Source organism: Anopheles ziemanni, chromosome 3 (assembly GCF_943734765.1).
Source record: "Anopheles ziemanni chromosome 3, idAnoZiCoDA_A2_x.2, whole genome shotgun sequence".
Classification (NCBI taxonomy): domain Eukaryota; kingdom Metazoa; phylum Arthropoda; class Insecta; order Diptera; family Culicidae; genus Anopheles; species Anopheles ziemanni.
Genome location: NC_080706.1, coordinates 21760740 through 21788621, shown reverse-complemented (window position 1 = coordinate 21788621; position 27882 = coordinate 21760740). Strand labels below are relative to the sequence as shown.

At 45.7% G+C, this 27882-nt stretch overlaps 1 protein-coding gene across 1 annotated transcript in view; it reads left to right on the top strand.

Annotated features, from left to right (window-relative positions):
• The window catches only part of LOC131284344 (hemicentin-2), a 62806-nt gene that overhangs the window by 15353 nt on the left and 19571 nt on the right, over positions 1 to 27882 (top strand). Inside the window, exons 2-8 of the mRNA XM_058313200.1 lie at positions 11292 to 11327; positions 14675 to 15025; positions 15295 to 15405; positions 20695 to 20907; positions 21133 to 21302; positions 21491 to 21626; positions 24340 to 24476. Of these exons, the coding sequence (XP_058169183.1) occupies positions 11292 to 11327; positions 14675 to 15025; positions 15295 to 15405; positions 20695 to 20907; positions 21133 to 21302; positions 21491 to 21626; positions 24340 to 24476 (1154 nt within the window). The remainder of the gene's footprint in view (positions 1 to 11291; positions 11328 to 14674; positions 15026 to 15294; positions 15406 to 20694; positions 20908 to 21132; positions 21303 to 21490; positions 21627 to 24339; positions 24477 to 27882) is intronic.

Here is a 27882-nt window from a genome sequence, read left to right as displayed (position 1 = left end):
GGTTCACTCTTCGGCCTGCAAAACATGTGTCGGGGGCAAGATAAAAAATAAAAAAACAAACAAACGGATATAAACTCGAAACACTGGAAACATGCACCTTTCGGTCCTTTCGGTTCGTTCCGGTGCGTAGTTGTTTGGATGGGAAACCCGTTTTTCTTCACGCGCCGTTGTTGTATGATCGCATTCTATGTGTGGCACCACCATTTCTTTTGCGTATGGTTTCACTCGGAACGGACGTGATTCACCTTCCGGTGTTCCGGGTTCACCGTACGACCAGGAATCTGGCCACTCGCCATAACCGGCAGAGGGCCCCGGTACGATCGAGTGCAATGCCGGGTGACCTTTTCCCAATCGCTACCCTTTGGGGCAATATTTCAGGGCCGTTTTTCTATTACACCAAAGTGCTTCTTTTTGTGCTCGCTTGAAATGAAACTAGCCCTTTTCGTATGCCGTGCTTTGAATGGTTTTTGATTTTCATTAAACTCGTAGCAGAAAAGCAAAACAGTTCCTTTCATGGAGAAGAAGAAAGAAGCTACAAGAGTCGCATTGGTTTTTCTTCCCGGAGCAGTGAACGGTTCAATTGCGAAGTCGGCATCGGGCGGTAGTAAACATTGGCTAGCAGAAAGCATAAACAACCTCCGGCCTCTCCGGGAAACTGGTCTTCCCAAAACCCAAGGGCCCCCCGTCTCGAAAGACTCGAGTGCAAAAAACAGTAACAGGCGGGAAAGAAGCAAAACACAAAAAAAGGATAATGCAAAATATGCGGACGGAATCGACGCTGCACCGCGTGCTCGCAGGAAGCAGAACATTAAATTTATATTTATAGACGTCACAAATGTCCGCCCGACCTTCGCATTCGCCTGCTCCACTTCGGATGCATTTTTGCAGCACGTTGCCATTAGCAACACACGCTCGTACGGTACTCGTACCGTCGCTGGGTGTAAGCTAAATTGTCGTCGGCCCAGTTGCAGCGAGTTCGGAACGGGCCTGAGTGCGGAGACACCTATACACACATGGTAATAAAACGGGGCCCGATAAAAGTGCCATCTTACGCCGTGGAGTGCGCTCCTTCACCCGAGGTAAAGGTGGGGAAGGGCGGGCGGCGGGTATGAGGGGGTATTGAAGATGTTTATTTTAATGCACTGCAACATCCAACCAAGTCATATGCTTCTCAGTGATGGTTTTGAAGAGAACCATGTAACGCATATACGAAACATATTTTTCAACTGTTTATACTTAAAGTTTCACATTAATTCCGTTTGTCTTTAATGTAAATGTATCTTTTTAATAGTTTTAACAACGATAAGCTAAAACCGAGCGTTCAAAACGGTAGTTACTGTCATAAGTCACAAGTTCTTCGCAGTGAGGCATAAAATCGAAGGAAATTAATTAACGAAGAAAATTAAAGTCTTATAAATATGACCATAATCATTTTTAATGTTTAACCTCTCCAGCGTGAAGCATACAACAATCAACAAGGCTTGAAAACGGTTGTCGGGAACGACGGAGCAAGTATGTCACATAAATGGTTAGCACCCGGCTGGACGTACTGCCTCGAGGACAGCCCCAAGGTTACTTTGAAAACTTTTCCACCGTATGTTCCGAGATTGAAAGGGCCTCGTGAAAACACCGTACGGTCAGGCGCCCGGAATCGATCGTTACGGGAAGCCTTGATGGAATCACTATTTTCCACCGTGCGCCACGTGTGCCGTCCGAGGGGCCAGACGTCCGTTGGAAGATGTTTCAGTTGAGGCTGAGCTGGCGATAAAATTTTAATGACGTCGGAAATCAGCAAAGTGTGTCTAATATTTATAGGATCAAGGTACATTGAATTAACGACACCGGGAGGCCTTTCGGTGAGCAGCCGGGAGCACTAACAGTGCAAAACAGTGCTCCAGCATCTCTTTTGAGGAAGAATCTTTCGGTAGAAAATTAAATTGCTCAGCAAAGATGGCCCCGTCTGCTGGGAGAAGTACCAATCTCCAGTAGGCTTCCAACAGCAATCAATTGCATCAATGAGTTCGGCACTCGGGTTTTAACATTCGCTCGTAAACCGTGTTTTGCTTGGACTGGCGTTCCGTTTTCGCCCCGGTCGGGAAAACAGTACCATCCAGTGGTGCCAGGTTAAACCCGGGCCAGAGCGTTTTCATGATTTGTTTGCCCAAAATTTTACTACTGCGTACCCATTCAACTATCAAGTGTTTCGATCTTACCATTGTAGCACCGAAGTAAGAGTATTCCACCACAAACATTCAAAGCCCGCCCGGCCTTGAGGGTGGGAGGTTTTCAGTTGCACCAACACGTCCCGCTGATTACGGGAAAAGTTAAGGGAATTTTCCGCCTTCCAGCCACTCCCTTCGAGCCTCGTTTAGTTGCACTCGCCTCGGTATTTAATCGATTCCTTTCACACCGAGCCGAAACTCCAAATCTCATTAAGCGCGTAAAACTTTCCGTAAATAGATAGTTTGGGTTTCGGTACAGTTTTTTGGCACCGAAGTGGAATGCAAAACCAAGCGTACAAATTAAATGACTTTTTTTTCCTGTGCAAAACCCAACTCGGATGGGATGGTTTACTTTAGTTTCGAGTGACCACCATAATACGGTAAGGTACTAAAGAAAGTGGAACAGAGAGATAGCAATAAAATTAAATCGTTATATACAAAATCAATTCAGTGAAATTTCGTTCGAAAAATTTTAAAGAACTTACGTGCTGTAACGTAAACAAATATTTGACCTTAAGCTACATTGCTACCAAGGACGGTTGCCACTTGTTTGGCTCATCATTAGAAACCGTTTATTCTAATTACAATTACGGCTCGAAATGCCACTCAGAATGTATATGTGGCTTCGTGGGGACAAGACACGATGTGGTTTGATATTCCCTGCGGTCACCTTTTCCCACCGCGTAGGATCGGCTCCAAATGCCATCGATGCACACGAACAGTTCTTCGGTGGAATAAAAAAAAAAGAGGGCTAGTAAACAAAAACCCTCTTGCGCGACACAAATAAATGGAAAATAGTATTCACGTTTTTCTCGTTCACTGCGTAGCGCACGAAGTAAAAAATGGAACGCGTTTTGTGGGAGGAAAAGTTCACCGTGCCGTGCGGAGGTGATGATGGACAAAAAATAAAAACAGCCAGCGGGGAAAAGACGTAGTGGTGCGGGGCGCTACCGAAAAGCATCCTAGCTTGCCAGCGGTGCACCCAGTGTGTGTGTGTGCTGCCAACTATCTCATCACACTATCGGTAACTATTTACATAATAAGAGCCTCGAATCAGCATGAGACGGCAAAGAATACGTCTATGCAAATTGAATTAGTTCCGATGCTATAATATGGCACCCTTGCGACAGGCGACTTGAATTTCTGAAAAGGCTGCTGCCAACCGACCCCGGGAAGCGTGTGAAGCACGTGAGCGAGAGCACATGTGCGAGACAGATGGATTGGCGGCGTGGTCCTGTCCGTTTGCGGAAGGCGCACAAACTATACACATTGGCAACCACAGGCCAAACCAGTAAACGAACGAACGAACGAACGAACGAACGGACGGAACGTGTCACGGCGTCGGCTGAAGGATAGGGTAATAAAAGAAGAGAAAAAAAAGGAAACTGTTTCCTTAACCACAGGCAGACAACCGAAGGATGGTGTCAGCCTTCTTTGCCATATCCCTCCGCGGATGGCGAAGACGATGAAACCGAGCTGGAACGCAAACCGGAAGCTGGGCGAGAACAGAAAGAACGGCGAACCGTGAAACGTGAAACTCACCGTGCCGTTTCGGGCTTCACATGCACGTCGCAAAGAATGAAAGCTTGGATGCATTTGCTTAAAAAAGTCACGTCTTTCCAGCAGACGGCGACCAGAGAGCGCTGAATCCTGGCGCTGAAGGAACCGTAAAGAAAATAACGAGATCGGCCCAACTCCAGCCAACCGGAAGCCCGCCCGGGAAGGTGTTTGCGGGGGGTGGCAGCTCCATGTTTTTCCTCCTTCATGCAACCCGACCGAAGGACTCGGGGAAGAAAACTGTCAGGCTGCTTCGTTACGATGCGTTTTCCGGTTTGCCCCGCAGCCACGGGGAACGTCAAACGAGCTCCGGACGGAACTGGGTTACTTAATTTTTGCGCCGCTGGAGCTTGGCGAGCAGTAAGTAACGCCTCGCCTCATCGCATTATATGCATATACACAGCATGAGGTGAAAAGTGGGGGATAATTAGCATAGCGCTCTGTAACTGCTTCATTCTACCGGGGTCCACTGTTTTCCTAAGCCCCCGGCGACGAATGGGTGCTAATTTTTATGGATTTTCGAGTGCCACCTAGAGCATTTGAAGTTTGATTTTCTTTCGCGAATCTTCCAATATAAACTATTTAAAACATTTGAGTTTTTTGTTAATTGAGCAGAAACGAGTATGTTTCATTTTTTTCCAAAGTGGTTGAGTGGAAAACAGGATGTGTTTGCAATGTATAAACAGGTTTCAAACTGTACATCCGTAATGTCTTACCCGTCGAAACAACAGCAAACTGTCGTTCCTTATCTCACAACGGTTGACAGTAACAATCTGGAAGGATTCCAAAGGCAACCAATATTTAATGTTTTCTTCCTTTGCCCTTTCAGCACATTACGCGTTGAAGAATAATGTTTTATTTTGTTTCTCGGAATTGATAAACAATTTCTCCATTGCGCTACTTTGAAAGATAAATCATTTGTCGAACGTTGCCGCTGAAAAATGGAGCATTGAGTTGTCAGAAGACAACTTGTTTTTTCGAGAAGGCCAGACTTCTTTCCTTTGTACTGGATAGGTTTTGTTTTATTTTCCAGTCCAAAGATTGCAGATGGTTTGGACGGCGCAGACTTACACGGTAGGGTAGAGCTGCCCGACAGCTGCTGCCTGATTCGATACCGTGAAGTTCACTGAATTTCGTTACCCTCCCCTCTCCGTCATCCCGCACCGCGGCCTACCCGAATTATTCACCGGCAAAACACGCCCTGCCCTAGGCTGGCCGAACCTTCATCAAACAAAATTGACAAGTCATTTAAATTGGCATCACCGGTGTGGAAATGTTCTTCCCAAAAGTTGAAGGATCCTTTGAATGGATGCGATGGCCGGTGGGCATACCGGCATGAGTCCGATTGATCCTGGGCGTTTCTACCATGGTTCGGCTGAGGGTTATGAATTTTTATGCATTCAGTGTTGATGTTGACGGGCTTCAAGGCTTTCTTAAGTAAAATGAAGTGAATAAATTCATGATCTTCACGGAGCGGTAGCCTTGAGCAGATAATTATAAATAGCTTATCTGAATCGACGTTTAAGCTGGAGTAGAAATTCAGCAGCTTTTTCTCCAACAGAGATCTGTTCTATCAATTGGAACTAATTTGTTTCTTTATGAATATTTAATAGTTAAACAACGGAAGTAAATTTCTGTTACTTCAAATTGATGCTGTTAACTACATCACCTGAAAAACGCTCCCTACAGTACGTCTTTGACTTTTCAGCAGCGAAACAAAATGTCGTAACATCTGTTCGCTTTCAGCGCTTCTACGGCGCGGTAGAACCGTTTCATTCAAGTGCTAAATGGAAGCGTTTTTTCCCTCGTTGTCTAATTTTAGGTTTTAAAAACGACGTCGACTAAATCGCACCCTAGTGATCGTTAGAATCTTCTCCGCACCACACCCACCCGCGACTGATCGTGCGGTGTTGAAAGGTTGCGTCGGTGTGTCTCCACGCGATGCACTGGATACCTTGTTGGTCACCGCTGGCGTTTTGACGCAGAACGGAGATCCGCTTCGAGCCACGCCACCGTGCGCCGGCCCCGTGCCCCGAATGCTAGTTTTCTTAATTGAACTGAGAAAATAAATATCCAAATCGTGCTCGTTTCGTTAGCGCAAATCGATGGAGGAGGAAGGGGAAGAGGAGTAGAGTCGAGAAAAACCAATAAAGCTATCCCGGTGGGTGGCATTTGGAGGAAAATGGTAGTAAGTCACAGCGCCTTTTTCGTTTTAGCGTTCGAAATAGATAGAGTGACCGAGCTAAAGATCATGTTGTTTATGGCGATTCAGAAAAGGAAAACTAAGGAAGAAATGTTGTTCGAGAGTGCAAGCCAATGATCATAAATTTAGCTTTCAGTTTTTATGTTAAAAAAACTAACCTAAAACTAAAATACAACGTCGCTCTATTTCCAATTTTCCCTTTCAAAAAGGTATCTATTTGGCCTTTAATTACCTTTAAAAAGTCTTTTATTGCATAAATCCCATATCTCACCTTTAATAATCAAATCTCTTCTTGCAACGAAACATCATTCGCACCATTGTTGTCCAAAAATAAACCGATGCTCTTGCTCACAGCATCTTCACTGGAGGAAGGAAAACAAATTTGCTTGATTTATAAACAAACCCGGGTGTAATAAAAGTCACATCATGTCCATCGATCGACGGGCAGATCGTTCTGCAGATTGATGAACCTTAAGATCGCATGTTTCAATAACACGCTCTGTAAACATCCGAGTCCAGTTCGCCGTACTGTTTTTCTTCCCTTCCCAGCCTATTAGATCATCTTATCCCTGGTCGGTAGGGAAGAAAATTCCCATCTGCACCGATTCGGTCCAGGAAGGTTAGCTTGGAAAGGCCTCCCCCCTAGAAACCTAGCACACTCGGAAGTCCTTCACATGCCCGCCGGGCTTGTTTACCCTCATGCAGATGGTCGGCCGAAGCCGCAGAGAATCTGTTGTGAATGGAGAAAGATTAATCTCGGGCCTTTCATCAATCAGATAATCTTAACTCTCAATTAATATTTGTGTTGTGGTGTATTTATAAGGCACAGGCCTGAGGCCCCCGGAGAAGGCGAGGAGACGCACGGGCCCCTCGTCCTACGTCAAGGGAAGTGAAAGTCCGTTTGGAAAAAAGAGGTATTCAATGACGGACAGATAGAGCAAGGGCGAGTGTTTGTGAGCGCTATTAATACGCGGGCTGTTGATAAAAAAAAAATACCCCAAAAGTGACCAAAGTAAGGCAACATCTCACGACTAGTTGAACCGGATGACTTTTTTCTCCGCACGCGAAACGAACGCTGCTTGGGCGGCAAGTAACTTGTTTACGTTTGGCAAATGTTTCCTTTTTCCGCCAATGAAAGAGCGCACGGAGGGTGAGAAAAATTTATAGCTCTTGGGAAAATAAAATCGTTTTATTCTTCCCTCGAGCCGCCGCAAGAGGGTCTGCAGAGGGTCCGGGCGGCACTTGAAGCCCCAAAACACCGTGTTCGGTCAGCCGGAAAGCGTCTCCGCTTGGAAAGGAAGCGTCACTTGTGCCCGAAAGCCGCTCGATGCGGGATAGGAAATCCGGTGCGGCGCTCCGAACACTAGCACTAGCTGGAAAAGTTGTTTATTTCACATTCGACGATTTTTATCGATAACTTAATTTAACTTCTCTGATTGAATTCATCAGGGAGTGGTGAGCGCGAGGGGCGAGAGATTCAAAGGACGAGGAAAATCTGCCCACCTACTACAGGATGCTTGGTTCGATTGCTTACCCTGTTCCGACTTTACCGGATGGGTGCAAAACCGATGGCTTGGCCTGAAAGGAAGGCTACCAAAGGAAGGAAAAAAAAACGACGTCAAATTCTTTTCTCCCAAAATGAACCCTGAATGGATGAAAAATAACTTTCCGTAAAAAAGTAAAAACTAAGCTGACTTCGCAGAAGCCAAATGCCAACTTCGCCGGACGGAGCAGAAGGAAGGCAAAGTTACCACTTGGAAACTCAATTTCAGGCTCAACAGCCTGATCGCGCCCAGGGAATAGTAGTTTGGTGTCGTGTCCAGTCCGGGTACTGGTCACCGGTACGCTGAACTCCGACTGAATGTGTGTGTATTTTTTTTTGACTCCCCCAGTTTGGTCTTCCCAAACAAGAAATGTACCAATAACTTTTTCCGGGTGGGGGTGATTTTTCCTTTTTTTTGCACCCTCGAAACAACTTGTTTTGTGCATACAAACATATCAACACCAGTGCACTGAAGAGGCGAACACGGGGCGACAAGCTGGATTCGATAGCAAATCCCGACAGCCGGAAATAAATAAATCAATTTACCCCGGAAGCTGGCAAATACCGAACGCAAGCAAAACTTTTCCGCACCAGTTTGGGACATGTTTGTCTCCGGCTGTACGCTGGCTTGGCAAACTGAATGGCGGGCCAAAATACTTCAAGTTGCTGGCGACGGGGCGACAGGTTCCCTCGAAAACACATCTTATCGAACGCCTCTGCATAGACAAGACATTGCAATGTTGTGCATAATTCAAAGAAGCAAATAATAATCCTTGTTTTATTCGTAAAAGGAGTCGTTAGGAAGAATTTATGTTCCTCCCAATGGGAACAAAAGCTTAAGAGTGAGTAATTATACCAACCATGAATCCTTTGCTCGGAAGTGGAAAAGATTACACCTGCACTCGATGTCGATGGAAAAGATTACACCTACACACAATACCAGGTTCAACGTACGTAAGACAATACCGATGCAGTTGTCGAACGGTGACAAACAGTTTGCTGCACCTGCAACGCTTCGAGCGACATCAAAGGATAGACGATGGTTGTAATGCTCTCACGACAATGACGAACAAGCCGATCGTGCCGACACAAACAGCACAACAATACAAGAAGAAAACACATTTGCTACTAAACATTGTAGTAATACCGGATGATGATGTCTTCAGTCACGTTCGAGGAAAACAAAACCAGAACTCGTTGGCTGCACCTTCGTATAATCGTAATGAATATTTGAATAGGTTTTTTTTCCATTTTACCCTGTTTTACACCCCTGTGCCCGGTTCTGTAGTACTTTCACGCTTCACGGCCATTGTCTAAGTCTATAACCGTTAAAGCTTAAAACGATCCGAAGAAAAGACTAAACTATACCCATGAAATATGAAACTCTAGTAAACAAGAATCAAATAAAGCGTAATCTATTCAGTGATAATGATGCCGACATAAGGCACCTTACTTTTTTCTACATCTCGTTGTAGAATGATTTTGTATATTAGTTCGTTTTCTGACGCACGAAATTTGTAGAGCGTTGTGAAAAATTCCATCAAATGCTTATTACTACCATAACAGTTGGATATTAAAATGAAATGGTTCAGGCAATTTGTTCATTTAATCCCAATTCAAGGTATGGACATTTACAACATGCTTTTTGAAAAATGAAGTATGTTAGTTTTTTGGTAACAATAAAAATTGTACTATTGATTAAATGAAAATTTAGTAGACGGACACATCATTAAGTAATACGCTGTTTGATTTAACAATCCGTCTAGACTGAAATTAACCCGCTAACAAAATGCTCCTCTAGAGAAGACTCCATACGCCATTTCCAGTGAATCGCATAAGACGGATAACGCTGTGGTGCTTTTCACCAGCACCAGCAAGTAAATGAAAACCATCCCGCCTTTATTAACCACATAAATATGTCTGGTGTTCCGTGGCGAGGTTTCATCGCGCTCTCATTTTCCTCGCTGCAAGAGACAACGCGATACCTACAGCGTCGTGGTCGTTCGTTGGGGGCACATTTTCCTTATGGAAATCCATTCCCCACCACTAGTTGACAGTACGTTTCCGGTCGCGACAGAGTGTCAAATGGTTTTCTCCGTATGCGGCCAACGCCGTGTATTTGTGTGTGCAGCCATTTTCACAGCGTACGGTACGGTCTTCCCGCCTTTGTCCTTCCGACGGCTTCTCTGCCACCATCGTCGGCGCAATCATCGTCTTCGTAGGGTGCTATTTTAGATTGAATTTTGCGCACAGCGGTACGTTTGTCCAACGCTGCCATCTTCCCAACCAGCTGCAGATGCGATGCGCCCTCAGTGATTTGCGAGTTGATCTCTGGCCGGAATTTTCCAGAGACTTGCCTAATGAAGGTAGACCAATCTTCCGTCGCATTTTGTACTTGTTTTTACAGTTCTTTTTCAAATGATGACTGAGATGCACGAGACAGTCTAAATTGAAGCCATGTCGAACCAAATATAACGCAGTTTTGTATTTTTCTTCTTTCTTCCCCAGGTAAGTGTGCCACCGACGCCGGAGTAAACCTGGAAATGACTGTGCATGGCAGAGGAAATGTTTACAATCCAACCATACTCTAATAACACCAATTTCTTAAAAACTCAAAGCACATACATGCACTCTAACAAGTTATTTGGTTGAAAGCTATTGGATGATTTATTACAGAGACTTTTGTTAACAATCATATGTTTTTATTATTTTCTTGTATATACCTTAACTTATTTCATTCTGATGAAGACAATATATAATTTACTTTACTACACAAAATAAAACTTTTTGTTTGTAAACATAAATAACTCACTTTCGATTGAATATCGATATGGATTATTTTGTTTGAAGAAAATCCCAATAAAGAGAATACATAAAACATTTGTTGTTTTATCTTCCCAAGTGAGCTAATACATCAATCCTTTTCGTGGTTTACAAAACATTGCTGCAAATTGTTATTCACATCTCAAGACGTCAGTTTTGGTTCCATTTTTAGGCTATATTATTATCTTCTTTTTTGTTCGATGCCAGAGTGACATTCTTTGCTTGCAAAAGTCCACGAACTGGTAAGGAAGTCATGTGCCAAAAACATGTGCAAGCAACATGTGCCTAAAGTATGTTACCCGTGCGCTGTCTTGTCAACGTACGGTCTGGAACGTAGCGCTGATTTCCTCGAATCAGCAAGGTTATTTCCTACGATTTCTTCGGAAGAACGATGTTCGTTATTTTCAGTGCGTTCAGATTTATCAACCGTCAGACAAAGTCACTGCAGAAAATCTTAAGATTAGAATTTCAGCTGTGCCGGGGGCACATTTATTTGATACGTTGCTGTTAGCATGCGCTTACCATGTTCTTTTCGGAATGCAAGTTCGTGTATCATGACGAGACGAGAAATAAATTTTAACTTGGTTTCCAATTCAACTCTATAACATTCGCCTATCATTTCGAAGAAACGAGATTGTTTATATCTGGGTTGAAATAAATCTATTATTCCTATTTTTGTTGTTGTTTTGTTATGATGGTATGATTTATTTAAAGTTCCAGTATTGCAAATCACCTTAATTTAACAAATATTTAAAAAAAAAACACCACACAACATGAAAAACTCAACACTTGCATTCTCCCTCATTGTACATATAACATGGAGGCAAATCGCCTACGGGGCATCAGGATTTCCTGCATCATTTCCGGGAAATGTATTTCTATCGGTAGCAAAATCAAATGTCGGTACAGTTTTACTTTGATGTTTATGTTTTCTCGTCTGCAGGAAAATTTTCACCAACAACCGCAACGGTCGATACCAGTATGTAACTGTTTTTGCGTCAAACCATGGAAAGATTAATCTCGCTCGCTCTTTATCCCTTGTACTAGTTCCATGTTGCAATTATTCTAGTAGTAGCAATGTTGCAAAAAGTTTCTTCACTATACTATGAACTGACGTAGTTTGCATTTGGAAAAAAATTCATAGTCTTTCATAGTATTATTTTAGTATGCTGATCATTGATTTAACATTTGACTTACTTGCTCATAAATGTAGTAGTTGGTTTTACCGTTCTTCCCATTGTATATTTTAATTATCTTCAAAAGTTTACCTATACAGGTCTCCTATCTCTTAAACAGATCATATCCATATCATAAAAAGTCACGTAAAAATTAAACATTTTGCATGCTCTTGTATACTTTTCGAATCATTCTTTCAAGTAACTATGAAAATGTTTATTTAAAAGTTTTCTTTCATAAATGAAACATGTGTTTAAAAGGGATTTTTCCGAAACACAGCTGAAACTCGTTCAAATTAAATCCAAAACTGTAAGCAAACCACTTTCCATCTCCACGTAATCTCCACGTTGATAAAGTACACAAACTGCGCTCCAACTGGTCGGGCCCATGTAGGTCATGCAGAATTATTTGCCATGCTTAAGGGATGCATATCGCTCACTCTCGAAACGGAGTTGGTTGATTTTTGCGCCCCAGATGTACCTAAAGCCGCTAGACAAACACTCTTCATCGTCTTACGGAGTGTACCAGTGTCGGCGTAACCAAAAAAGGATTCTTGCATGCAGGCGTCGCAGAGGATGGAGTCATGGGGCGGAGAGAGGATATAAAAAAGCAATGTGTTCCAGCTCCGGGGAACGAGTACATGATCGAGTCGAATCCCAGTGCCAGTGTTGTCGGGCATTTTTTTCTACTGTTCCACCGGTACGCTTGAGCAGCTTTTCTACGTTCAACATAATCTTCTAATCCTTTTTAACATTCAACCAAAATAAGCTCCCACAATATGCTGTTACTGCTGTGATTTTATCCTTGTTCTCCCCGTTGCAGAAAATCCCATCGTCCACGTGGACTTTTTTGGCACATTTGTTCGAGTTTTTTGAGCCACGTTTTCGGAAACCCACGCGATGGTCCTTCTGTGCATGGTACTTAGGTGACGGTTTTTCATCAGTTTAACTCCCTGTCAGAGCCCATCCGTACGCCCGGGCGATGACGCTTGGGCTCAAGTCAACCCCGGCGGCCGACTGCACTTGGAGCTCACGGGCTAGAACGGCGCGGCCCCGAAAAGATGAAGCTTTCCCCGGGATAAATAACAACAATTTTACGCTCATGCTGGCACCGGTTCTGTTTTGCACCGGACTTTGGTCGCTTGGTGAGGGAAAGATGTGAGCGGCTCGTTTTTGTTTTCGTTTTTGCTTTCGCTGCTTGTGCAGCCTCTGTTTTCCACATGCCATCGTCAATTTTACACACCGCCAATTCGGTAGCTTGTAATTTACACACCCGTATGCTCAGGTGGGCCCGCTGAGCGACGACTCCCGTGGGCAAGCTGTCCTGCCGCACGACCGAACCGTATGCCGGCATCAAGCTTGTTGGGATTTATGTTTTACGAGCCTTTCGGGATAATGAGCAAAGTGGCTAGCCTCCCTCCCAGCCGGTTTCGCATGGGGCTTTTCCGTAAGCTCGTGCCGAAGGCGATGGGTGGAGCCGATGGTTGGGTACCTTGACCGAAAAAAAAACAGCAAAACAAAACCAAAAGGGAAAACCTCAAACCCGAGCGGTTCACCGACAAACAGGTGTGCGAAGGAGATTAAAAATTAATGAACCGGACTTTGGGACTAGCTCGGCCACAAGTACATCTACACGTGCCTACACGCAGGGAAAATCCCAATCACGTGGACCATTTACCGGGTGTGGCCGGGGGAAAGGAAAAGTGGTTTAGTTTTGATACGATAATGTGGGACACACACGCAAACTCACTCACCATCAACACACAGGTGGCTGGTCCGGTAGCATGTGCCGTGGCCGGGTAACTGCGTTTGCAATTATTTGCATTATTTAGTGGATTTCGGGGTTAGATACGGTTGCGCCAAAATTGCAGTGTCTCGAGTTTCCCCTCAAAACCTCGAGGAGGATTAGGAGGGATGTGAGCGCGGGAGTGCGGCCTGATATTGGCCACTATCGCAACTTACAGCTAATGCGTTTCCTCGTGAACCGGGCGATGTGGGCGCACGCTGCGAAAGGCTCCAGTTAATAATTAATGCTGGAAGGATGTGGTGGCGGACGGGATTATTCCAGCCAAGCATTACGTCTGATACTCCGCTGAGTGGCTGGTTGAGGGTCGGTAATGCTTCGAATTATATTTATTGCAGGTCCTTCACCAGCTTTCTTGGGCCGTCTGTGGCCGCTTTCATGTTCTTTGTTTCGGGCGTATTCATTACAATGTTTCATAATCCAAACAATGGATTCCTTTTTCTTTTCGGAAGTTGTATTAGAATGATAAAGACCTTTGAGTCTACAGATTTCTTTGTTTTTGAAAGTCTTTGGATCTTTGGTGAATGAAGGGTTGGAAGAGTTTCATACATAACGAAGATTAATTTTAATTATTTACTTAAACTCTGTAAATGTAAATACTTATACATGTGTAGAAAAATATCCTTAATGCATGACAGCAACCAAAGACTTTTAATAACACAATCTAAAACTATTTCAATGGCGCATTGCATTTAGGTGGTTTTTGTTGGAATACATTTAATTGCGTCTATGAATCAATTTATTATTAAAATAAGGAGCTGATTGTTTAATATGATTTCAAGAAATATTCAGTTTGTGTACGTAAACTAACTTAATTTTGATATTTTCAATTAATTCTGCTTCTTATGAATTGCATGTTGAAAAGTTTAGGTAAAAAAGGCAAATATTTGCTTACAGATTCAATACCAGTCACAGTTATTGCACACAGCTTGTGATTTATTGGTTTTTATTGGACCGTTCATCTGTTTTGTTCTCAAAATGTTTAAAAATTTGATTTTGCTTGGAAAGTTAAACAGTTTTTTGTTCTTGCGCAGTCAAAACAATTTTCCTTTTCATTATTCTTGTTTTCAAAGTTCATAAGCCTGCCGTTTTCTAATGTTATTTACTAGTACTGTACTACATATTCACCGCATGCTGTGAATTTGTTTTGCTTGTTGTTGTTAAAATAAAATTTTCCTAAAATCGAAAACATTTGCTGCCTTTATGCTCGTTGGATTTCTATTCGTTTGCATTGCTTGTTGAAATTGGCCCCGTGTTCAAAATTCTAATATTTCTGTTCCTCCTTCCATGTTCCACTTCACCGTACCACACCTTCACCCGATCGCTCGTCTTTCTTCCCTCCCGCAGTTCCAGCGCGCAACGTGTGGGCAGCGATTGATCACGATGCGGAGCTGCCGTGCAACATCACGGCACCGTCGGCGCAGGATGCCGTCAAGCTGGTCCTCTGGTTTAAGGATTCCACCGGCATCCCGCTGTACAGCTTGGACTCCCGCAGCGGCGTCCCGATTACCGCCGCCCAGCACTCGACCATCGCCAACGATCTCGGCCAGCGGTTGTTTTTCTCCGTCGGCGCGACGCCCAGCGAAGCCCGCCTGCAGATTCGCAACATCAAACCGTCCGACGGTGGCGTCTACCGGTGCCGGGTGGACTATTTCGATTCGCCCACGCGCAACTACCGAGTCAATTTGACGCTAGCCGGTAAGCGAACCTCATCGAACACCGGGCGCCTCCATCGGAGGTTGTTCCAGAAATGGCCTTGCTCAAATTGTCCCACGTAAATACGTACCAGCCTATATTGGATTTGCTAGAAATATTCGCTACACATTCATCGCTTCGAGCGGTGATTTTAAAACAACAGCAAACCATATTGACTGGTACCGGGAATTTGCGAGCATTTTTCCAATTTCCCAGCATGCCCGTGTCGATGAAATGTTAATACTTCCATTTCGTGTGAACTCGCTTTTCAGTTCCACCGGAGGAGCCAAGGATATTCGACACACAGGGCAAGGAGATTTCTACCGTTGCCGGACCGTTTCGAGAGGGACATGAGCTTTTCTTATCGTGCCAGGTATCCGGAGGTACGTATACAACTAATTTCGCAATAAATTCCCCCCCCCCCCCCCCCCCCCCCACCGTCGCTCCTTTCCTTTTGTTCCGGATTGCAATTGGACTTTGTGTGAGTTTTGAAATCGATGCTAATATGAGCTCCCATTTTTATCCATCTGAAACTTTTCGCACCCGAGTATCATCTCCATGACGTTCTCCTGAAAAATAGCCCACTTTCCCGGAAATGTTCCTTCGAAACCGTAAAGTTGGACCCTTTATGGTGTCTCTTTTCATTAAAATGCCATTGCAAACTCCTACCAGCGTAGATCCCGTCCGTAAGGCACCGGACCAGACGGGAGATTCATTTCAATCCATTTGTAGGCAGGACCTGCTCATTGAACCCGTTTCCACACGATGGATCATACACATATTGCATATGAATATTTATATCGACGTACGTACGACCCACTGGACCAGGGTTCCGGGAAGGAAACCCGTCGAAGTTGTCTCGCAAAACATCCCCCTTGTAATAAATAACCTACCTATAGGACATTAGCCGGTAGGGATGAAGTTTTTCTTTGTTTTACGCTTTCCATTTCCCGAAACTGGTTGGCGCTGCGAACGGGGATGATGATGGTTTCGGACCCCGGCTAGGTACTATTTTCTTGGTGAACAAAGCAGGCCGGGAACCATAAGGAGCGCTGGAGGCATGCACCAGTGCGCTAGAGTGGAAAACTCAGTTTTTATGGCGCACGAAAGGTAGTAGCTCTTGATGGCTTGTTTAGTGCTCACCGGAACGGAAGTGAGATCCCCAGAGCTCGATACATCACCATGGCTGCGCCGGCTCATCCGGGCGCACCTTTTTGCCAAAGGGATAAGGAATTCTGCATAATTTCGATTAATTTACACCCGAATAAAACCCTCCCGCCTCGGACGATCCGTTGCGATGCGCCGCCGTGTTTTTTTATTCCTGTTTTTGCTTTACTGCCCGAACAATCCAGATCACTCCGGCATTGATAAGAAAACGAATTACCATCAATCCCGGTGCGAGCGGACAGGTTTGCAGCAATCGATCAGCTCGCAACCTTCCGGGCAGCCGGAATAGATGACGTAGCCATAAAACGGCCAGAAAAATCGAAATCGTGCAACAACACGTCCTTTCCCATTTTTATTCTTCCACATGACTGTCAGCTTCCTTCTGGTGGGCTCTATCACTCTCCTGCTCTCGCTTCCACTGTGGCTTTGCTCGATGGGGTGTCTTTCACAGGTATCGCAAGCCGGAAAACTGGATCACGTCTCACGCCGGGTTGTGTCGCAAAAAAAAAGTCGTCCGTTTGCACGGACGTAATGTGCCCGTGCTATCAAATGTTTTGTTTCCTCTCCGACGGAAAGCGAATGGATGGACACACTTGAGTCTTTTTTTCTGCCTGCCTCGCTTCTGCCCCCTTGCCATCGATTACTGAGCCAACGGACCAGAAACGGCAACACAAACGTCAATTGAACACATACCATGCGATCCTCGTGCCGACCGTCGAGTGCAGGGCCATATGTCCTCGGTTTTGGGTACCGTTTCGTACACGGATCCGGCCGGGAGACGCTCAGATTTTCTATCGGGTGTGTATCACCCAATTCGAGCGCCAGGTATCATCACGCTTCGTCCCCCCCGAAGTCGGCGCCAGCTCACCGTTTTTCGTCCGTCAGGCTCGAGTATCCTTGAGTGCGGGGCGCTTCGTTTGTCGTGCGGGCGAGAAATGCCTGTCAACAATTGACGCTCGCCCGTTGGTCCGGTGGCTTTGCGCGCCAGTGTTTGCCCGATTTTCCCCGCCTTTATCATCGTCCCCACCCCTTGCTTTCTTTCTGCGGCACCTTTCATTTTTATCCTGCACGTTCCGTGCTCCATTTTATGACAGCCGACAACGGATACTACATCCTCCCGGGAGACTAAACCAAAAGCCGTCCGAAACGGTACGGTCCTGCTCATCCTTCCGATCTTGGTCTAACTCTTTCGCAACGCTCTTCTCCTTCCCCCCCCCTCCCCCCACCTTCCCCACGCTTACACACACGTGCTGAAAGGAAGCTCGGAATAAAATAAAAATAAATAAATTCTCGTAACGGTGCAGCTTCCTGTGGCGCACGATGGTGCCACTGAAGCTCGAATCGGTGGTGGTGATGGTGATGATGCTAGTGTTGATGATGTTGATGATGTAGAAACCTTGCCTTGAGTGGATAGCCCGTAGCCGCTGCACGGTCGTAAAATGTAACAAAACATTTTCCCACCCCGGCTGGAGCGGAGCGCACGTTTCCCGGCCTGGGTGCGAGGCTGATCGAAAGTAAACTGTTTGCATTCGAATTTAGGGCAAAGATTGGCGAGGAAAATCCGTAGTTTTTCGCTCGCATGCACTGACGGTACAATCAATTTCAAGGTTGGTGGGAGCTGGATGATTTCTTTGTTTGCCTGCCTTTGGTTCTTTTTCGCAATGTGGGTTAACCATTGCAACACACATCGACCCCGATCGGTAGGTTGTTGGCCCTGGATTTGAGGTGGTATGCAAAAAGAAAGCAAGATGGGGTTCTCATTCGGTTTTTGAATTCATTTTCAAACGATAGGCTCAAGCGGTTTCAAGAAAGGGGCGTATTTTTGATTGCCCAAAGCTTACCTCCACTTGGATAAAGTCATTTCGGTAGGATTTATTTACCGGCTTTGACCAGGAACTTCGAGAAGTGTAGGATTTTTGAATCACATCAATTCTATTTTGGAAAATCAATTAGTTTTACTAAATTTAGTTTTATAACGAAAGAAGAATACTTCAAACAAAACATGAAAATTGTACTGCAAACCTACCTGATGGATCGGACAAAAACTTAAATTGACCCTTTGAGCATTAAAATATGTTTGTGTAACCGAAATACGTCAATCAACCGCTTAATTGAAAATCGCTCCCTGGAAAGCTTTTCGATCACTCAAAAACATTTGCGTTTTATTAAAATGTCCAATGTGTAATACGATCACTACATACTGTTTGACATGTAAAATATTGTCAGCTATATCAAATTTTAAAGCTTGAAGTAGAGTAGAGAACATGAACATGTTATTCTCTAAACACATCGATTTAAGTCACATCAATGTTCTTTCGCCATTTATTTAGACTGAGCATTAAATTTAAGCTTCATTTTGCAAATAATTGTAAGCCACGGTTGTTTTGTTTATGTACACGTGCTGCTTTAACGATGTATTGAAGATGCTTGTCTTTTTTGTTGACTTTGCATAGCATCGTGTTGTTTTAGTAATTCATCTTCAGCAATTCAAGGAATTTATGTAATATGTCATTTCATAACACATGAAAAAACGTACCACACAACTTAAATAGAATTCGATTTCGATTTGCAGAACTCGAAATTTCCATTACCATGGATACACATTTCTACACACTGAGCATTTCCCGAACGAATTGCAATCGTTCAAAAAACGGTGGAATGAGGGACGGAAAATAAAATCAATTTAATTTAAAACGTTACCAAGGTCACCACTTGCTTCAAAAACAGCGCGCCCCCAACGCTCCCGCATCCAAACACGACGGTCGATTGAGGCAGCTTCTCGTAACCACAGTTTTCCGTTTAGCAACAAAAATTTAATAGACCGCCTTCGCCATCAGCACCCCCGTCCCGTGCAGCAAATCTGCATGAAAATGACTGCGGTGCAAAAGGATGTTACTTCTAAATTGTTGCTGGCATTGAAGGTTGCATCATAAAAAGGCATCATTTCGGGCGCCAATGGAGAAGACGAGTCAAAGCTAGCGTCTCGCTGTGTGTATGTTTGGATGGGTGTCTGTAGGCCACCGTCGCGTCTCTCTCTCTCTCTTTCGTTCGGCAACTGGGCCACATTCCGACACGGTTTGTAGGAGTCCCCGGTTAACACATTCCGCCGCACGTTCCGCACAAATCCACCGAACCGAAAACGTGCCGAGTGAAACATTCTGTTTCTCTTTGCGCCGTCCCGCCTGCGGAAACCAAGCGGAAGCTGATAAACTTGATGCACGAACTTATTTCTCTAAGTTTTCCTCATCATTGAAGGGCTTTTTTATTACCGCCGCTGCTCGTCCCTGTAAATAGGCTTATTATTTATTTAGATGCGCACGCGGTAGGAGAACGGAAATGGTGGAAGCACTCGCAGGAAGTGCTTATGTATATATGACCGTGTGCGTGTTTGTGCGGGTATGTGTGTATGTGAGTTTCTGCATGTTCGCGTTGAAACAACGGTTTCAGTTGTTCGGAACTACTTTTACTCGTGCCCCCGTTCGCGTGGGCGGAAAGTTCCCTATGACGGAAAATGGAGTGTATGAGTGAAAAACACTTTATATTCATGGTCGAGTGGTGCCTTCACGTGCTTGGTTTAACATCCCAAGGGTTCCTGTCATTTTTCCACTCAACCCTCGTTCTTTGAAACACACAGCGTCTTCGTGCATTTAGTGGGAGTTTGTCAACAGTTACAAAAGCTTTACCCTCTGCCGAAAGTGTGAGACATAGACAGAAGCAAATGAAATGCGTTGTTGAACCTAGGATAGGCCAGAGCAATCTGGATATTGTAGAAGTTTCATTTTTATCTTAGACGAAATGGTTGAGGGGTGATAAAATGAGTTCGGTTTTTTCATTTTCTGTTTTGAAATTGAGCAGATTTGAGTAATTGCTAAAAGTAGCTGCTTTAAATCACTACAAGATAAAAATAAGATTCTATTTCGTGAAAAAACTTTTGAGTGCAATTTTCTTCCAAGAACCATTTCATTTCTTGCTATTCCTACTGACTTGTTAGATCCTGAATAACCTCATCCTTTTAGAAGCAAATAAATGTTCATTTTGATAACTAGCTTGACGCACTTTCGATGCTTGGTTAAGAAGGGAATGAGAAAAGAATTATGGTTTAACTCTTTGCTTGAGAGTTATGTTTTAATTTAATCGTTACAATAACGACATATTTAAAATGGTTGATATTTCATCGATTTCCACGTGTTGTATAAGCCTTGTTGTATAACTATGGTGGATACACCTTGACAACTATGTACATGCTTCCTTCTTTTGTATTTGTGAAACTGAAGTTCAACAGAAAAATTTGAATAATTTTATCAAAAATACTAATTTTCAACAATACCTGCGCGTAAACTTAATGTGTGGAAAGTTTCAAAACCGACGGTTCAGTATTGATTGAGTTTTTAGTGTACACAAAACTCCATACATGAAAGCTTTTTCTATGAAGCGAATTTTTGTGTATCTCTCGAAGTTCATCTGGAACAATATAAATAATGCTTATATTCTCTCGCCTTTTTAAGGTCGTCCCCCGCCGAGGGTAACGTGGTGGCGCGATGGCGTGGAGATCTCCAACACCAGTCACCCATCCGCCGTCGAAGGCACCTCGGCCATGGTTAATCAACTATTTATCCACACCGTCACGAGGGACTACTTCGGCTCGAAGCTGCAGTGCCGCGCCGCGGGTTCCAAGCTGATCCCGGCGGTATCGAAAGAAGTTGCCATCCAGGTTCACCGTAAGTATTAATGTATATCCTTTCCTCCCACCCCCGGAAAGCCCGCCGGTACACATTCGCAGTAAAGCTCGCAGTGTTCTCGGTACTCGGCTTAAATTCTGGCATGCTCGAACGAACCCGGATTGAGGTTTGCAGTACCGTATTGAGAGGGGAAGGAAATAGATCGACGAAAATCGATACGGCAATGAAACATATTGATCCCGAGCTCTTATATCAACGTTCCAGTGAAACCGTTGCGCGTGAAAATCGTAACGCCAAACGAACTGCTGACGGCTGGCCGGCCGGTTCCGATGCGATGCGAGGCGTGGGGTTCCTATCCGGCGGCGAAAATCGTCTGGCTGCTCGACGGCGAGCCGCTCCGCAGTGCCGACATCACGACCCACACGGACAGCAACGTAAGTAGACTGTCATCCTGCCGATTGTATGCCCGCAGGCCATCGAAGCGCGCTGGGTTGCGAGCAAAGTGTTAGTTTAACTAACGGCCAGCCCCAAGTCCTGATCCCAGGGCTCAATGATCGGGTCGACCGTCGCGTTGTAATCGTGAGAAAATGGAACGCTGTTAATTTTCCTTCTCCCCGCGCAGGACGGCAATCTGACCTCGAGCATACTGAACCTCCGCGTGACGGCCGGCAACGACGGGGCGGAGCTGACGTGCCGGGCATCGAACGCGTGGTTTTCCGGCGGTGGCATCGACGACAAGCGCATCATAAGCGTCGCATGTAAGTACTACGATCCCGTTTGCCTCGGCCCTCGCCCTTGCGGTGGCCGGGAATGCACTTTAGAATGAGTTACGGTTGGCATGGCAGACAGCAGATGAAAACCACCGGGAAGCCATCCGCTCTGGCGAGGTGATGAAATCTTTAACGACTTCCGTAAATACCGACTCGCGGGCTTTAATTTATGGCGACCGTGCGTCGGTAAGGGAGATCCTTTGGTCCGTTGAAAAAGACTCAAAAATGGAAGGACCTTTGCCCTTCCACTACCGCAGCAGTGCTTCTCAACGTTCGTATCGTTTCGTTTAATGGGACAGAAAGAAGGGGCGGAAAGTGATTCGCTTTCCCGAGAGTCGTCCGGTTTCTGCCTCAACAACTCATCATTCAAAACAACGTGAGTCTCGTGGCCAACATCGCCTCCCCCCTCCCCCCCCTGTGCTGCAACCCATGGAAAACGCATCCTAGATGCCGGAGAAAAGCCGCAGTGGCGGATGAAAAATAGTAGCATGTTACGATTTATCACTTGCGAAACTTTGCCGCCCGGGCGTTGGCGCTGGCGACGGTCGCCACACCGCCATATGACGATCCTGCCCAGATAAGACGCCCGGGGGACGTGCCGGGAAACCTTGTCGTGCCGGGAGGGGGTAACTTACGACCGACCATTATTGCAACTCAGCAAACCGAAGAAATTGTGCAGCGCAATGCCGGTTTTGATCGAGCCAGCTGGTTTTCACGCAAGCCGAGGAAAAACCGGCCCCGACCATGGAAAACGATACAGTGCTCGAGCCACCGCAGTGCTGATTGTGCACTGAGTGTGTGTTTGTGTGTGTGTTCCTCGAAGCTAATGGTTTTGCAGCGCTGACCTTTTGCGGTTGCACATTGATTTATGAACGGACGCGATGGTTGGCGAACGGTGATGAGCTTTAATCATGTCATGAATGTGGTTCACTTTTTATCACGCGCCTTGTTTTCACTTCGCTGGAACGTAGAAAAACTAAATCGGGCGATCTGGCATACAACGCACTAACACACGTACGCGCGAGCTCTCTGCTAGCTCAATAAAACGATTAAAATTCGATTTTATTAAATTTTCCCACATTAAACGGGCTTATGGCTAAAACTGAAATTAATGTAATTTATTTGCACGGCCGCAACTCCATTTTGGCCGCCAATCGCCAACTCCACCGATCCTTTCCGACCCCGGCCCGTGCCTTGTGAAATAGTTCCGGCCAGAAATTGCATTCGGCGCTGTTTATTTTCCGCCCGATAAACGTTTTACTTTTCCTCACCCTGACGCGGTGCATCCGGAAATGCCCGCCCGAACGCTGCGCTCGATGCACCATAATTTAGCGGATTTCTATTACGTGCCCCAATAAACCCCCCCACCGTCCTAGCCCCCCAGCTCCCGGGGAAGGGACAGCGGAGGACCTTCGACAGTGCCCATTATGAAGGGTAACCTTGTCAGGATCGGGCGACCACCACGGAGTGACGGCACCCACGGCGTATCAATATTTTACGGGACATGTTCCATTTTCGGTGAATATTCACTCAACCATAAACTGCTGCCGGCGTCGCTACCCACTTCGCGCAATAGTTAATTATTTTCGGTGTATTTGTTTGATATCCCGCTGCGAGCCCGAGACTCCGGGAGACCGGGCCGATGGGGTTTTTTGTGTGCACCGGCAGTAAGCCATTTGAAAAGCGGTTAGCCCGGGAAAGCCTGTGAGTGGTCGGTGCGGTTGTGTGGCTGCGTGTCCTAGCTAAAGCAACGAAAAGATCAGCTTCAGCCGGGTTGCGCTTTTTTTGTTTTTGGGGTTCGTACAAACAGTCGGGGACTCGTTTGTGCTAGATTTTCAGGAATCGTTTCATTCGTGGAAGGTTAAACCATGTTGACTGCGGATGAAAAATTACTGTAATCATAAAAATTCCAGCAAAATTTTATTTACAGAATGTGGCTGTACGTTTTCACCGAAAAATCTCGTTTCATACAAAGTTCCAGGAGTGACACTCATTTTGGACGAATCAGAGATAATAATTTCCGACAAACGATGGCGTCGTTTTGAGCACGACTGTAAAATCCCAAACCAATGTCTATGGTTCTGGATTTTGTGTGAAATTATTACGATCAATCGTGTCACAAAAACGGGACTATTAAGGTGACATTATTTTCCGCGCACGGTCCGAGCCGCGTGGGTTTTCGCTATCAGCAGCTAGACCAATTCCGTTCGCAACCGTATGGTCGTATTCGCCACCCTTTTTCGCAAATCATATCCCGCTGGCGGTGGGAAGCACTAAAGCGAATCCCATTACGACGCCAGCCCGATGCAATCGAGCCCAAGCACGCGTGTCCTTTAATCATCTGACGAATGGGGCGTGTGCAATGGAACGATAAATTCAATTTTATAGTTTCCTCTGCGACGACCGCTACTGCTGATGCTGAACTGGACGGGCTTCCACGCCGGTTCACGGGCGCAACCGAAAGCGACCTCACTATGGAGCTTGGAGTTGGTGCACCGGAAGCAGGGGAAAATCAGCTGAACCGAACCAAAATGGCCTAGAGTCGGTGGAAACCACCGTCGCACGGTGCGTGGAGGCAACTATCTATGGCGTGCCGAGGGACAGTTCGGCGGAAGTGACTTCTACCAGTGAGCGTATAGAACGGAAGAATATTAACCCTTCAACTGTGCTCGCATCGGGCTGTTTCTTATTTTTCCCGTAGATGAACCCGTCGTGTCGGTGCATCTGGCCAACGAGGACCCGAGCCGAGTGATAACGCGCTCCGAGGGAGAAAACGTGACGCTGAAATGCCGAGCGGACGCGAGACCACCGGTGACTTCCTTTTCCTGGTACAAAAACGTAAGTATTAATACATTTCATCTCCATTAGTTTCTGCGTTAGGTGCGGAACTTACTGCTAGGCGCCACGAGCCCAGGGTACGCTCAATTAGCTGGGGTCAAACCGGAAGCCACTTCAAAAATATGGAGTGCACGCCAAGAACGGCATGCACCTTCATTAGCTCCGCACCGGGCGGAAAGTCATAAGGACATTGGATGCTTAGTGAGCGGAAACCCACAGCAACTTCACTTCCCGTGACATAACATACAATGCCAGCCCTACATACGTACACACACACATACACCTAGAGGATGTGAAAACCTGGATCTCGAAAGGATCCACAATCAACTCAAGGATCATGTGAACGGTTGCCGTTGCCTTAGCTATCATAGAGTGGTTTTGCGTTCGCGATGATCCGGGATGACCCGGACGTTGTTGTACCGATGCTCGTTCGCACCAATTACGTCTACAATGCTGCAAGCAAGCAGGCAAGGTCCGGATGACACCCGGAGCCCGGTAGGTTTCCGGCACGTAATTAAATCATTAATCCCTTATTTCAAACAAATTAATCTTATTACCTTCCTCCCAATCCTTCAGAAATAATTAGTTTTACTGCCCTTTGCACCTTACCGGGCTTCGAGGCGGGCAACATCTCACACCCATCCTCGCACTAACCTGGACTGCTCTTTAGTGTAGGCAGCTAATTTTCTTTATTTTCTTTTCATTTTCTTTCGTTACCAAACCTGCCTTGCGAAAAGAAGCGCACATTCGTACGCCGGCTTATCCTGCAGGAGGTCCATTTGATTTTGATCGATTTTTATTCACTATATCTGTTCGGTGGCCACACCGAGAAGATGACCGTAATTTTTACTCCCCGCCTTATTGCGACAGGCCAACGGTGAATGTTATCTAATTAGAGGAAAGCCGGTAATAATTCAATTTACGTTAAATGTGCTGCCGAGCGGGTGTAAAAACCGGAATCTCACCATTCAGTAGCTTTTTAAAGCTTTAATGACTTTGCTGTAGGTTTTAGATTGTAATGAAATGAAACTTACGTTGGTTTCGCTTGCTTTAGTTTCACAGTCGTGTTTGTAAATGTCCAAAGTCATAAATTGGATTTGATTTTATTCCCGCTACAACCTAAGATTTCCAATAATCCTTACTTTTCGTAGGATTAAATTCTTTTGTTTTCCGATAAAGCTCTGCAAAACATCTGCTCAAATGATTTCACCATCTCCTCCGTTACGTCAAATGGGCTGCCAACTCATAAAAATTCATGGCAACCTCTGATGGCGATGACCAGACACAATTTAATTATATCATCCGAATTTGACACTCATCACGGGGCGTCATTCTTCACTCCTTTGATGAACTGGCACCTAGTGCTAGTGACAGCACGGGTTCTGGCTGCTCCGGGTGGTGACCTATTTTCATCCAACCTGTCGGAAATAAGACCCCAGTAAGATCCGCCGACAGAAGCGTCGCCTCCGTCGTACCGTTTCTGCAAGACAGTACCGCGCCCGGAGGGAAGTTTTGTAATCACTTCTAGTTCCAGCGAATCAGTGCGGGTGACAGACGGCTCAGCACTGGTCGATATACACGTATTTCTTCCCGGAGGGTGTGTGCGTTGAGCATCCGTCAAGGGCCTTCAAATGCTGGCGAACGCTAGCCAAGACTTAGCATTTGCTGAGTCTATTTTTTGTCAACTTTGTGTCGTAAAGTTGTGCACCCTCCGGCCGCAGTTCCAATAAGTCGTACGTACCGGGTTTTGCTTGGGAAAAGCGAGCGGTGGTTGTTTTCCGGGAATCAACGTTCTGGTCAACCTTCGCCGGCGCTTTGCGAAGGCTGCCGGATTGCTTTTCGATTCGGCAAAGCATCGGATATCCGCGGACCGCCCCCCTCGGGCCGTCCATTGACGTAATTTAAACTTGCCGACCGGTCGGGTTTCCCTTCTTTTATGTGTATGTGAGCTCGACCGACCCTTCGTGCCGGTTTTAAACGAATTCCTAAGATGTGTAACTTTTGGGATCGATTGGGGAAAACGCGGGCACCCGGGGCGAGCGTGGTGGTGGTGGTCGGTCGCTGGAACAGGATCAAATAGATGACAGACATTTCGATGGCAAAGCGAAGATAAAACTAATTAATTTTCCCAGTGATTGTTGGATGTCTCCACACCCGCACGCCCGGCGTCATCCGTGCGGTGCGCAAGGGCTTCACTTGGCACGGCTTTCGGTCGTAACCCTCCGGCTTTACCATCCCTTGGCGAAGGTCGGTGGTGGCGATGGCGGTGGCGTGGGTGTCAAACGGAATTGTTATTAGCCGTGTTCGAATGGCAAGGATGAGAACGACGTACGCTTTTCTGCGAACTCTTCATGTCGCCAGTCGCCCTACCCGGCATCCAAACGCCCCAACATGGTCTGTTTGATCAAAGACCGACCGACTTTCTGGCAAAAGTTAAGTGAAACCAAATAGCTAAAGTTGGGGAGATTTTTGGTTTGCCTTTTTTCTATCTCGTCCACCATTTCGATTGCAATCATTCCAACTGAGTACTACCAGCACGTTTCGCAGCACGAAGTGACCAGAATATCGCTTGAAGTTTACCGATTAATAGGAGTGACGGTTTGTGAAGTCAATCTTCGGTAATCGGCTGTTTGTGTTTTCGTGGGAGGGCAAACTGTTTTTCGCTCTGGTTTTTGCTGGTTTCAACGGTACTGAAGGCATTTAGGGGAAAGAATTACTTTTTCAAATACTATGTTGTCATCACCAATGACTTTTTGAGTGTTGAATTAATGGTTTTGCTTTTCAAACATTTTGGATTAATTCAAACATTTTCATCTTTTCAATTGAAACGCTTAGCATGCAATCCTTAAAAAAAACAGATGCATTCTGTTTGAACATTTGCAACAATCTATCTAAACCCAGTGTTGAGCCAGAGTTATGCAAGTCTATCAGCCGATTGACAACTGGCAACCCCGCCAACCGACGTAACGAGTGTAATCCAGCGCAGACGTGAGGATAAATTGGCCGGAATTGGAGCCTCGCCCTTGGCTTGGTGGAGCATTTTCCTTTCCACTTATCCCTTTTCTGAGGTTGAGCGCTTGCAACTGGCTGCTCGAACCGAACCGATGGCTCAACACGCAATCGGGGTTTGCAAGCGTACGAACTTGACAGTTCAATTATACCTCGATTTTTTACCTCATCCAAGCACCGCGACCTTCGCCACCGAACATAGTCCTGGTACGCTGCGCTTTCGTTCCCAAGGTCCTCTCCCGCTCGTCGCTAACATGGCTGCCTCCCTCTTGTCCGTCTCGTCCTCACCGCGTGGAAAGTGTTCTTACAAGTCCTCCCAGTTGCTTGTCCGTAACGACCTTCAGCAGTGCGCGACACCTTCCAAAGTGCCGGGTGCACTTATCGGCGAACCGAAAAA